The following is a 13,692-nucleotide window of genomic DNA, read 5'->3' on the forward strand; positions in this document are numbered from 1 at the left end:
CTTTTTAAAGAAGTATAAAATCTTTCAAATTATAGTGGAGAGTTTTACACAAATATAGTCACGCCCATGCTAAACCGTTTTCTTAAATAACAAAATTTATATACACTGCATCAAAATGTCTCAGTTTTTTCTTCATAACACGGTATGAACATCTCACATTTGGAAGTCCTTGGTCACGTAACAAGATGACATCTAGCCCCGTCATACATTTTGATGGCTGGATGTGTTATCTCCTGCAGTGTTATTGCTCTCCGGTATATCACCCTCATCAATTTACTTTGGCACGGTTTAACCCTGCAATTGTAAGTAAAAAGACGGCAGTACCTAACAACTCAGTCGTCAAGACCGGGTGGACAATAACAATTAACTTGAACTAGAACATCAACGTTAGCTATTGTTAAATAGATGGACTTTATGCAAATTTCCTTTACAACTTTGAACCAATTTCATAAAACATTCCACAGATGATGTAAGATCAACATAAATAGATCAGTAAAGTGTATATAAAATACTGACAGAGTATTCTAGCAAGTTGTTAAAACTACAATACTAGCCCGAAATTAAAGATGCAAAGCTGTATGTTTCGAAAGTTTCCTATAAATACAGGGTGTGGCGGGCGGGTAGTTTTGACGTTACCGACGGTGTAGCTAGCAAACTGTGAGAGAACTGCACGAGATTATTGGTATTTATATTATATCGACTGAGTACCAGTGTCAATAGGAACCAGTTCAGATCAGCCAAGTGTAACAATATCGATGACACGTTTATCTACGAAAACAGACGACAATTTAATAAACTAGCAGACGGTAATTAACGAGCAACAATTTGAGAAAAAATAAATTAAATTATTTTAATTCTAAAATAATTTCCATTATTTTATTACTCAAAATAAAAACCAATTATCTCATACAACACTCTTTATTCATCAAGAATATGCATTGATACTTACAACGATAGTTAAACATACGCATGATACATTTTGTAATAATTTAATTAAATTCAGTAAAAGTATATTGACAATATTGGGAGTTGATCGGCCGCTCATGACTCAACAAGGGTCTCACCGTGTAGAGTCGTTAAAAGCACAGCAAAATCCGTCGACCGAGAGGAGAACAGACGCACCAACCCAAGGCTTGCAAAAACAACGCAACTGCGCAATCCATCGAACTTCGAATTGTGAATCCAACCCAGCCCGGGTGTCACCGGGATGCGGTCAAATGCACAACCCTAGCCAATGTAAAGCGAGGCAATATAACACAACGGACCACAAGGCAAAGCAATGCAAGACACTTTGTACTTTGTAACAGGTATCACTCAAACAACGCAGAGTAACGCAAGACACTTTGTACTTTGTAACAGGTGTCACTCAAAGGCAAAGCAACACAAGACACTTTGCACTTTATAACAGGTATCACTCAAATGCAAACACACAACAATTTCAATTGAACGTCGAGCTACCATTCCACCCATTTCGGGTTTCACCGAGAATGAGCGAAACCGCAACACGAGTCAATGAAAGGCAAGGCAAGGCAAGGCAAAGTGACACCACTGAGAGCAACGCAACATACGCAACACACGCAACACTAGGAATCGCCAAGTACTAGGGCAAAACCTTTTACTATCCAGTTAACACAAACTGGTAAACATATGATACCCCAAAGTACGCAACTTGAATGCAAACATACAGACACCGTATCCGCTCACCTCACGGCCGACAGAATTTTACCGCCACAATAAATTTATAATTTATCCGCCAAAATTCTACGGCCTTTCAAACTCTTCTTTAACAAATCGCATCTTTTATGTAATCACCAAAAAACTGTAGTCCTACTTTCTTATACTGTATTCCACCTGACCGAAGCAAAATGTGGCATAGCATCAATATCGAGCCTAATTATAATGAATTTGCCACCTGAATAAACTAACTTGCGGTAGGCCATATATTACTAAATCTAATCTTACAACTTCCAAAGCTATGATTTTGTTATAACGCATCAACAATTAGACAGTACAAGCTCCCCTTTTAAAGATTTGGCTGAAACGGCAGAAAAAGAAAAAACTGACATTTTACTCCAGATTAACGAGTAGAAGTCCTGAATTTACGATCATTTCTCTATTAATTGAGATAATTAATGCACATACAGAAGACTTTTTGTCTGCGCCTATAGAAAAATTTATGTGACCCGATTCTACTCCTTAATTCTGAAATAACGGGGATAGATACATATTTCATTGTTTTGAAATTTTATATACGCATATTTGTTCTCAACTACGGACAAGTCTGAAACTTGAACAATTTGTATGTTAATCGTTTGCTCACATAAACAAACCAAAGTATGATACAATAAACAAAGACTAACATATTTTCAACTCGTATTCCTCGTATATCGTGCACGTGAAGCAGTCGCATTTGACCTTTATTAAAAACTTTGTCGATAGAGCCCGCTTGTCTCGGGTAGCACAATTATTTCGACAGCCGTCTAACAGTTTATTTATGACGAAACCCGTATGTGAATGAAAAACCCGTGCAGTTTGTGAAATTAATTTAAAGCCCTGCTCCCGTCCTACATTTTAACCTTGAATCGTAACTGAAAAAGCAAGAAAATCCCGACTATGAACAGTGACACCTGTCAAAATAGTCTATTTTATATATAATTCTATATGAAATACCATTAGTTTTGCGTGCAACAGTGTGGTACGTGCCTATTATAATCATGGTTGCATACACACAACAGAATTAATTGAATAGCAGCGGGGTAGGATTTTAAGCCTGTAATGTAAGTTAAATTCGTCTTTCACAAAACAACATACACTATAAGAAAATAATGTGATGGATTGATATTGGTCATTGTTAAGGTAAACGGTAAGTGATTTTTTTTTTTTTTATTGCTTTTTTTTTTTTTAATGATTCAATAGCTGTATTGTATGTAACCGAGGTATAAGTGCTACTTTTATTTAAGATTGTAACAATGTTCGAACTCTATGGATCTACATCAGGAGCTGCTTATCTGAATCTGAATAACTTAAACCAAAAATGTCATATTGACGACCTGGTACATGTTCAGCGTATATAGGAAAGCAATAAAATCTGACAACTACATGATAGTTTGTACAAGATACTTATAACTGCCCTATTGAGGCAAAAGAGCTTTTAGATTTACTACTTATTATTCAGCAGTTGTTTAATAAGTCTGATCCCCAAACCACAACCGCCGCTAAGATTGGAAACAATTCCGTCAATGTTATGTTTGCTGTAAATCCAAGTCTGTATCATAAATCAAGTCATCAGTGACGGTGAAAATAAATACCAAAATCGGAATATTCACCCGGGTACTATCCAAAGACAAAATTATAAATCTTAGTTTGTAACAGAAAAAACTGAAATCCAACTGATTTATTTTTGTAAAAATCATAACATTGTTAAATATCCTAATTCTTGTATGATGATATAGTTTTGTCAGACCAAAAACGGCGAGTAAAGATTGACCGGTAAAAATTGTCATCGAGACGAACCGGTACAATCTTAGAAATGTGACAATTTATTAGTGTTCAACTTTGATTTATGCAGATTCTAAAATCTAGCAAACTATTCAAATGTTATGAACCTGGTTAAGTTACAAATGAAAGCGACTTTAATTGATATGTCAACGTCCTCGTGTATCTACAAATAAGTTTTAATTTGTGTTCGCCTGTGAATTTAATGTTTTGACATACTTCTATGCTACATAACGTAAACTATTTATAAATGGTTAAATTGAACCTGCTGCGCATGAATGACGTAAACTGAGATCCGAAGTGACCTAATTATTGAACCCATTTATTTTAACCGTTAATAAGATCGTTCATTGTATGATAAATGGTGAGTTCCTCTATATTCACCTGAAATATTTTTGTGAAATGAAACATTTTACTGAAATCTTGAAATTTAGCAGTGGGACCGGCTACTCGGTCAGTTTCAGTATTATTTTAAATTTGCGTATTGATTATTCTGAATTCAGTGAAACGTATTTAATTATTACTCTTAAAGTGAACATAGCAGTTCAATGAAATTAGAAGGCAGTTTGTGTAAGAGATAAGATGTTCCAACTGTTATGTTTCCTAAACTGACAGAATCTGAGAAGTGATCCTTTATGAAAGGAAGCTCGAACAAAGAGACGAAAACTTTTGATTACTTAAAGACTTTATATGCGCGTTGAAATTTGTACACTTTACATCGTAAGCAAATTTGCGAATAAACCACGTACGATTACAGAAATTACAGTCATAATACATATGCATAAAAACTGATATTAACTGGTTTAACCAGCATGTAATGGCCCATAAATTATTGTTTGACTTAGACCATAGAGCTGAAGTGCTTTGACGTAAAAGAAATTGATCGTCATAACTCGTGAATGAATAAGTTCTTCTAACGCAGTGCGCGATCTCTGAAGTTATACATGTAATGCAATATCTCATCAATTTTGTAAGAATACCTGGTATACTGAAACGTAAGTGATGAATTCATTAGTAGATTTCTCAAAAAACTTAATATTTTTCTGTACATTTAATGCGCTAGTAACTATTCAGATTAACTACCAAACCCTTGCAAAATACGGACTGTGCATTTCGGTTGCAATACCTAATTTATCTACTCGCCTTAACATTTAATTAAAGCTGACACTGAATCGCTACGTAAACATCTGTCGAGCGTAAAGTTTGTAAAGAAATGTCAAATACAGTTCAATTACTAGGTCATTCGTACCACAAGTTTTCAAAACAAATATTTCTCTACATGCAAAATAACCTAATTTTTGTTTATAACTTGTTTTAGCTTGAACTCATGTTTTTCTTATAAATATCAAAATATGAAAATCGTAGCTAGGATACAAAAACTAAATCTAATTTTACAAACATGATGTTTACAAAAACGAACTGTTGTTAGACACCTGCTCCAGTTCTACCTTATAACCTTAAATTGACACTGAAAAAGCATGGAAATCATGACTATGAACAGAGACGCCTGTCAAAATAGCGACTATTAAATCAAATTATACATTTGTGTATACAAAACACCTTTGATTTTGCAAGCTAAGTGTAGTATTAATAAACTTTGATAATGTGGCAGTTGACCTCAATACAATCGACTCTGTTTATTTTCCAATACAGGTAAATCCAACAATTGCTTTACAATAGATCTGTGACAGATTATCTTTGAACACCCCTGGACTTATTGGACTCAACTGCCACATTATCAAAGCTTATTAGTACATGTTGCCTTATGTCATCAAAAGTTATATACACAGTAAAATTTGAATAACCGTGGAACCGAGTTTACTGATATTGTATGCCAAAATAGTCAAAAGGATAGCCTGTAGCCGCGTGCGTAGATATATATTTGCGTCGCCACACCCTATTCGTGAATATTATGAAAAAACATAAGGATCTATGTTTGAACAACAAACAATCTACTAAATCTGTGATATTATTTTTCGACATACCGGCAGAAGATTAGTAACACCGTCAACAACATTCTCTTCTAAGGCATCTGCACCTAGCATCCCTCTTGCCATTGTCCTGAGGAGCATACTGCAGAATATTTCTGTTGCAAGGATTCCTCCGAAATATCAGTTCCCGCCTTTGACCACGAGGCATTGCGATGATAAATCAAAACATGTAAATAGTTTTGACGTTACCGACGGTGTAGCTAGCAAACTGTGAGAGAACTGCACGAGATTATTGGTATTTATATTATATCGACTGAGTACCAGTGTCAATAGGAACCAGTTCAGATCAGCCAAGTGTAACAATATCGATGACACGTTTATCTACGAAAACAGACGACAATTTAATAAACTAGCAGACGGTAATTAACGAGCAACAATTTGAGAAAAAATAAATTAAATTATTTTAATTCTAAAATAATTTCCACTATCGCTGTTGAATATAAAATGATGAAATCAATACTTCATGTCGTCCACTGCACGTAACTGTTCTTTTAACAGCCATACAAGACTGAGTGGCACAATTTGGGTTACTGTAAAGGTCGTGAATTTTATAGATGTAATTTAAATGTTAAAACTTTTAACATCTGGTCATCTACATTAACTTGTATGACTTTTTCGATGCTTGTTATGGTTTTTAGCATTCCATGGAATTTCAAGCATTTATATTTTTATTTACGGTGTCAGACTACGCAAACAGATTTTTTTTTTTACATTTACATTCCATTTTGTTACTTTGAAACCTCTTTCATGGAGTACCGAAACCTATTTATAGAACAAGAAATTAAGTTTATGGTATTTTCATTCGATTTAACATACGTTAAAAACTCCCAGGATGTAAACAATTAACAATGGCGACCGCGAGCAGACGTTTCGAGATTTCTGTGAGATATACGCAATAAAATATGATTAAACTAAGTATAAATTTCATCAACATAATTTGCCTTAGGAGTGATATGAATATTAAAAAAAAATGTATCATAATTGTCAAAACTGTGCATTTACAAACATATGTTCAGTCGAAATTGCTAAGGCATGCAAGTTCGTAATGAATTTGCTATTAAAAATCCTTCCTTGTAGATACACGCAGTATGGCTTTTCTTGTTGGGGTTTTATTCTTGTTTTGTTTATAGTAAAGATTGCTGAAACAATTCTATGTTTACCAATGTATCAGATAAGTATTTACTTTCTTTTGTTTGATAATAATTATATATTTTTTAAACACCTAAAAGTTAAGTTTACATTTAGGATATTGTGCCTGCAATGAACCATATCGTGGACCTGACTGTGACATAGATCTAAGAATTCCACCAATCATTTATGATATAGAAGGAGGCGGAATATGTGATGTTGCTACTGTCAGTGACTGTGAATGTTTCGTAATTAGGACGGATAACATATTTGACGGCTTCATGTGCAATATCACTACCTATATGGTATGTTAGTAGTTTGCATGACATTAACGTTCGTTTCTTACAACTAAAAAAGATAAAAAGTACATTTCCTTTGTCCTGCATACCATTTATATGAATAAGCACTTAGATGTAATATCGTTTAATCTAATAGCATTATTTTAACAAATTTACATAATATACATTACATGTTATGTTTATTGTTTACACCAATGCTATTTAATTTGAAAATATTTATCTAACAATGTTGTTAATCTGATAATATATTTACAATGAGGTCTTCTTCAATGGTACACGCTCAGAAGTAGGCTATTCACAACAAACTGGCGAATATGAAGACATCTTCACAGGTATCTGCTGTGTATCTGGAGAACAAACAGACCTTCACGAGGATAGCCGAGACCTCTTCATTGTTATGTACGAACTTTCCATTAGCAACGACGGAGAGAACTATGGTGAAACGATTCCTGTTTATGTCTATGACACGACGTGTATTCAACAGGTTTTCAGAAACGAGAATACAGATGTAGAAATAAAGGTGAGTTTAAATATAAAGTTCAAAGTAAAACGAGTTACAAATGATTTACACATTGTTAAAAAGTCATACATATTCTCTAAGCAGTTATCAACCGGTGACATTTACAATATTCTTAAGAGCTATTCGCATTGTATTTTTTAAATTTATTGATCCATATCCGAAAAAAAGCATTGATGTCTTTCGTTGTGAATATATAATAACTCGGTCTACATGTATATCTAATTCTTACTGATATCCAGTTTTTATTTACCTAATTACATTGACTTAAAATCATTTATGCCTCAAGTAAATAAATGCATATTTCCAATCTAAATAGGTATGTAATGCAAATTGTGTATATTTCAAGAATTTTTTTTGAATGCAATTTGTTGTTTACATCTCCATTTGAATTCCGTTCTTATGTAGACAATATGACAAAAATACTATCATTGAAAATTGGTGTTTCGGGAGTGTTTTCATGATGTATCATAACGTACGTCTTACAAAGGCAACTTCCTTGAAAGTGCACGTGAAAGATATGACGTCATAGCATATGAAAATATCCTTTCTGCATTTATTTTTCACTGGGTAAAAACGTTCATGTCCTTATAATCCATGAGGAAAATATGCTACACATAAACACTGTAAATGTTTAATCAATTAAATTGTTGTTTTTTGTAAATATTCAAGGCTGGACACTGCTTCATTGATAAAACTTGTATTCAACAAGGTTCAACTAAGCAAGGCGTGGACCAATGTAGTGTTTGTAACCCACCTTTGGAGCCATTTAGATGGTACAAAGGTATTTCAAAAGTTATGTTCATACTTTGTTACGTCTAAAGGTAACTTAAAGTACTAAAGGTAATAGACAAACAAAAACAAACAAAAATAGAAAACTGAAAACTATTTGAATCTGAAAGGATGGGAGACGAAATAACCAAACATGGGCCGATCTGACTTGGGGACGTGCTGACTGTGTAAAGAAATTGATATAATTTCTTTTTGTTGAAAGAAAGCACACCCTCCTTATATCTTTTTATAAGTTATGAAACACTTTTCTTACAAAAAGGCGAGACTAAACAGGTTAAGACCTAGGTTAATTAATAAGTACGTCACTATAGAAAAACATGTTGTTTTTCCCACGAAGTGCATATAAAATGCATCTAAAGTTATTAGTCAGGTCATATGTGTTATATTGCAGTAAAATAATGGACATTGGGTGCAACTGAGTGACAATATATCTATATTTTACGAGAAATATCTTTATTGTTTATTACTTTCGATTTGTACCAGAATTCATTAATTTTGCTTATGTAAATTATGTATTTGACCAATCTGTATAAATATGGAGACAAATTGTGTATTGTCGGACTAAGCTGAAGGAGACGCCAGCTCACACAGCAACCACGTGGTGGCTCGGAGGCCGGCCAGGGCTAAGGCCTTGCGCTGTGCACAGCCTGAGAAGGGACGAAGAGAAGACAGAGAGTTATAAAATGCTTAAAGGCTTTACTTGTGCTAGATGGGATTTTGTTAGCTCTGTCTGTTAGAAGTTATACTACTGGTTACGGAAAAAAAATTAGTTAGATACAAAAACAGTGTCTTAAGTTATTTATCCAGAGGACTTAAGGAGTGGCTACGCTACACTGTAAATCATCTTAAGTAGGTCACCAATTAGCTGATGTATAGGACAACAACGAACGCGGTTCGGAACTTACATTATATGACTATCAAAATAGGAATATTAGCATAGGTATTAACTAATCTTGCACTTCTTTCTTAACTTTTTATGCTTAAATTTTACCATAACGGAATGAGACTAATACGCATCCGTCAATTCAATGAACAGACTCATTTAAATCGAATTTGCAAACTTTTCACTTGCACCTTGTTGGTTTCCACTTTTTCTTTTTATTATGAAAATTTAGGACAATGTTATCCGCAAGGCTAAAATGATCGAATCCGACTCCATGGCACATTTACATTTCATAAAATTAAACATTTTAAAATACTGACCCCGTTGAAAAAAAACATGGGTCCTTTTCCGACGTTGTAAATTGACCCCGTCAACATTAACTATTAATCAAAATGTCCTCTTTCAACGTTGAAAATTGACCACGTCATCATTTCAACATTAAATATTGATAATTTTCAACGGGGTCAATATTTAATGTTACACCGTCATTGTATGTCTGGTCCTGATTAGGCAGTGTAACAAGAGGTATATCACCACAATTGTGAAACATTGGATATTTCCATACTGCCTGGTTTAAAAGCCGAGGTGACCGGATTGATATCACTATTCAACAGGGTTTTGTTTTTCAGGTAACTGTGATGCCGACAGGACTGAATTGACGTCAGCGACGTTGATTGGAATCATAATTGGGTCTGTTCTGGGTTTCGGTATTATTGTATTCGGAACATGCATGTTGCTCTGCAAAATGATAAAGAAATACAGGTTTGAGCATTTACTAGAAGTTTACGTGAAACATTATTTAAAGTAAACAACTGTAAATTATATATATCTGTTTCATTTCCGTCTTTTGCGTTTATTCTACGTGTTAAACCAAAAGGCGTTAAGCGCCGAATGTAATACCTTTGTCCTGCCATTTTTAAATATGTTTGATTCATTTATAAAACTAGACGGCAAGAACTGTAAATACTAGTATAGACGTGGATTATTTTATACAAATTATCTAACACTTTATTACGCATTTAAAACCTTTTTCCTTTTCTTTTCATTAAACAAAGAGCTGTTCATGATGCGCAGTCTCTCATTCAAACATGTCCTGAAAACATAAATCTACATGTGCGAGAACCTAACAGTAAGGATGCCGTCTCAACTATAATGGATGGAGTGTCAGATACAGTTGACGTTGGAGCCCATAGCACAGTTAATCTTAAAGACAGGAATGTAGTTGACGAGAATATTTTCTACACTTGCAACCAACCAATTTTTGAAGGGGCTAGTGCCAAGAGTGACGGACTTTTCGATGCTAAGAAAACTGAATCATCCCAAGCAGAGTGCGAAAGCGGAATTTCATCAATATTTTGAAAGTATAGTGGTTTATTGTGAATAGAACATATTCGACACTGCTCAAGTGTTTTATTACCAAAACAAGCACATGCTTATCCATAGTTATATAATTATGACTTACATTTGTGCACTTATGAACATGTACATACAGTTTGCAGAAATAGTTGTATAATTCAATCTATATACGGTAACCAGAAAAAAACTGATATCTGAATTAGCATGTTTGTCGACATTAGATCAAGAACTTTATTCTGTAATTGCAATGCTCGATGTTGTAGTATTACCGGTGTACCTACTAAATTTCTAAAACAGACTGTTCCTCCATCCAGTTAGACAGTGCCATTTATATTTCAAAAGGGTGTCCACTGACAATTTACTGATAAAATAACGAACAATGCAAACAATGGTCAGCCTGCTGAACTTGGTCTGCACTTGTCGCAAAAGCAGAGTCACTTGCAGCTTTAAAGTTTGTTTTAAGAAAGTGTGGGGAATATATGTTATCAAGAAAATTGGGAAATGTAGGATAAAATCTGATTTACAGCAGTATTATAAATTTATTCCGTTTGCATGCAATGCTTTTACACACTGTCATACCTTTAAATTACGGAGATGGTGAAATTCATTTAAAATGAATCAAAACATGTTTTCTTTTTTTGCCAGATAATTTTGTAAATTGTAAATACTAGACAAAATAAAAATGTATTGGTGTATTTGGTCAAAACATGCGGACGATATTATAAGTACCATACAGTATTATGGCGTTTTAATTTTGATTTTAACATTTAATTTTAATTTTGTACAAGTTAACAAACGATCAGTAGCACAGCACTCTCGTTTAAAATAAAAGATATACAAGCTAAGATCAATATTTGGCTTGATGGCACAGTTTGTGGAGTGGATGGACGTGTTATCATTTTGTAGTGATTGTTCTGACGGTTCGAACCTTTCATTTGTTCAATACTTATATATTTTGAATTACATATTTTGTGTAAGTTTGTTTTTCCCTGGTTTCTAATTCATTGCATTGTTTCTTGTTTCAGTATGTAGCTTTAAATCAATGCTTTTCAAGTGAAGTTTAAGACAGCTAAAGCATTTATAAGCTTCAAAAACATTAGATCATATTAAAGGCGAAGTGTATTTAAACATAATTACGTGTTACTAGTGACGTATATTAGTAAAGAATTTAGTACTCGTGTTGTCTCGGTTGAATCGTATTGTAAACAATTAAATACAGTTTTAAAAATAATCGAGAAAACCCTGACTGCATCGTAAACGTTGTGTATTGGCTTAAATTTTATGCTATTGTTTTGTTTGTTTACATTTTAAAACACCTTTAAACAAATACTGCACTATACCTGTTTAAAAATTACCATGACGTTGTTATAATTGTAAACAAAAAGTAATACAAGTGTCGAATAATAACTGTTTAAGCAGGGCTCCTGACTCTTACACATGACACACTTTCTTTTTATTTGTGTAAATTTTCATTAGAATCCGCTGAATGGAAAACATTTATAGCCTTAACACGATTATCTCTCTTCCGGGGCACGGAAGTTATATAACCACGAAGATACCCACGCAAAATTAAGAAACCAATTGTTAAATACTTTATGCACTGTCATGTTGTGACCAATATTTGTAACCAGAATGGGAAATATAAGTATTAACTGTAGTTGTTTTGTTTCTATAACACCTACAATTTTAGATGTGTAAGAAAATGACATTTGCCTAGACCATTTTATAACCAAGATTCATGAATATTCTGTTGCATTCTCAAAGTTATAGCAGGACTCACGGACGCATAGACGGGCAGACGAATGAGCAAGCACACGGACAAAATGAAAGATAGTGCGTATAAAATGTCATATTACCTCCAGCTTTAATATTATAATTGTACCAGAGGTGTTGTTGCCTAGGAACTGCTAATACTATGCCACACGCAAGCTATATATAAAACTTTATTATAGCTTAGTACAAGACTTTCGCAGGAGATGTTCTTTTTAAAGACTAACAAAATAACGGAAACTATATGTAACACTAAATATGTTATGTAAATAGAGTTAAAATCTCAAACAATACAATGTTTGAAGAAAACAAATACATATACAGCACTTCTGTAGCACTTCTTGGCGTTTAACGCTAAGCAGTCCGTTTTAAATTTATATAAGACAAGATGACAGTTTCTTTCGTTCAGTTGTAGGAGAATATAGATATTCTCTGAAAATTTCGGCTTGCATTTCAAATATGAATACTGACAAAAAAGTCGGTATTACACAATGTGGAAATCAGATTCCGTATGTAGCCGTATCTAGACTACTTTAAATAATAAGCATTACAGATGTGGTCAATAAACAGTTCTTTCTTTCAAACGAAGTTTGGCTAAAAACGGAAAAAAGGAGATTATATATTAGAAGGATATAAGGACGGAATCTTTGCGTTAGGGGCATTAACTTCTGGTGGATTTTTCCTCTCGTACGATAATACTCGATTCATTGAGTGATATGCAGGTTTCACAAAATCCGCTGAACTAGATAAAGCCACCGTTGTATGCTAAATCTATGTAAAAGCTATGGAAACATGATAAAGAAATAACTAACCGTGTTCTTATGCACCTGTGGCAATTTGAAATAAAAGCCCTGAAAGGACTGATAACCAGTGCTTATTGTTTCGACAGATACACCTGAAGAATAAACATTTCATTGTGCATGGCCAGGTCATGATTTGAACAATGTAGGTCCATTAGACAATGCTACATGCCAAATATCTAAGCTCTGTGCATTGTTGGTCAAAACAAGACGAATTTTAAAGGTTTTTCCTATACCACTCTACGTAAAACTAAGTTTGCCCAAGGGCTGGGCGAATTTCACCCCTAACCGTAACCCTAAACCCTAACCCTAGAGCGGGGTGATACCGAATTTTTCGAAAGCGATTAGAGTTCATAATTATTTACGAGTCCGTAGCTGCTCGCTTTTGTTGTTTAAAACGGTAGTCCTCAGTTGCTCTAACACTCACACAATATCAAGATTATAAAAATAAATATCGGACTATCTTTTTACACGCCCAGAATATTTGTGTGGTGCGGTCACATAGAAATAGAAGGAAACAGAGAAAAGTAGAAAATTACAGGTCGCTCAACACGGCAAAAACGAACATGTTGCAGGCTCGGTCTGACTGAGTCTGTTCATGGACGGTAGTGGAAATGCATGCTACTGTCCACGCCCTGAGCAGAACTCAACATTTACACAT

At 34.1% G+C, this 13,692-nt stretch overlaps 1 protein-coding gene and 1 long non-coding RNA gene across 3 annotated transcripts in view; one reads left to right on the plus strand and one right to left on the minus strand.

The window, feature by feature from the left end:
• Positions 1–12,118, plus strand: part of LOC123526132 (uncharacterized) — a 45,992-nt gene extending 33,874 nt beyond the window's left edge. The window contains exons 20-24 of one of the 2 annotated variants that reach the window (XM_053522799.1): positions 6,732–6,919; positions 7,173–7,433; positions 8,103–8,214; positions 9,735–9,867; positions 10,161–12,118. In XM_053522799.1, the coding sequence (XP_053378774.1) occupies positions 6,732–6,919; positions 7,173–7,433; positions 8,103–8,214; positions 9,735–9,867; positions 10,161–10,464 (998 nt within the window). In that variant the 3' untranslated portion in view covers positions 10,465–12,118. The remainder of the gene's footprint in view (positions 1–6,731; positions 6,920–7,172; positions 7,434–8,102; positions 8,215–9,734; positions 9,868–10,160) is intronic. The other variant, XR_008366944.1, reaches the window with a different exon arrangement.
• On the minus strand, positions 105–5,908 carry LOC123526133 (uncharacterized). The gene is made up of 2 exons (XR_006681523.2): positions 5,481–5,908; positions 105–294 (listed from the first exon to the last, which is right to left on the minus strand). It is a non-coding gene; the product is annotated as an uncharacterized LOC123526133 (long non-coding RNA).
• Positions 12,119–13,692: the final 1,574 nt, after the last annotated feature.

Source organism: Mercenaria mercenaria, chromosome 14 (genome assembly GCF_021730395.1).
Source record: "Mercenaria mercenaria strain notata chromosome 14, MADL_Memer_1, whole genome shotgun sequence".
NCBI classification, from domain to species: domain Eukaryota; kingdom Metazoa; phylum Mollusca; class Bivalvia; order Venerida; family Veneridae; genus Mercenaria; species Mercenaria mercenaria.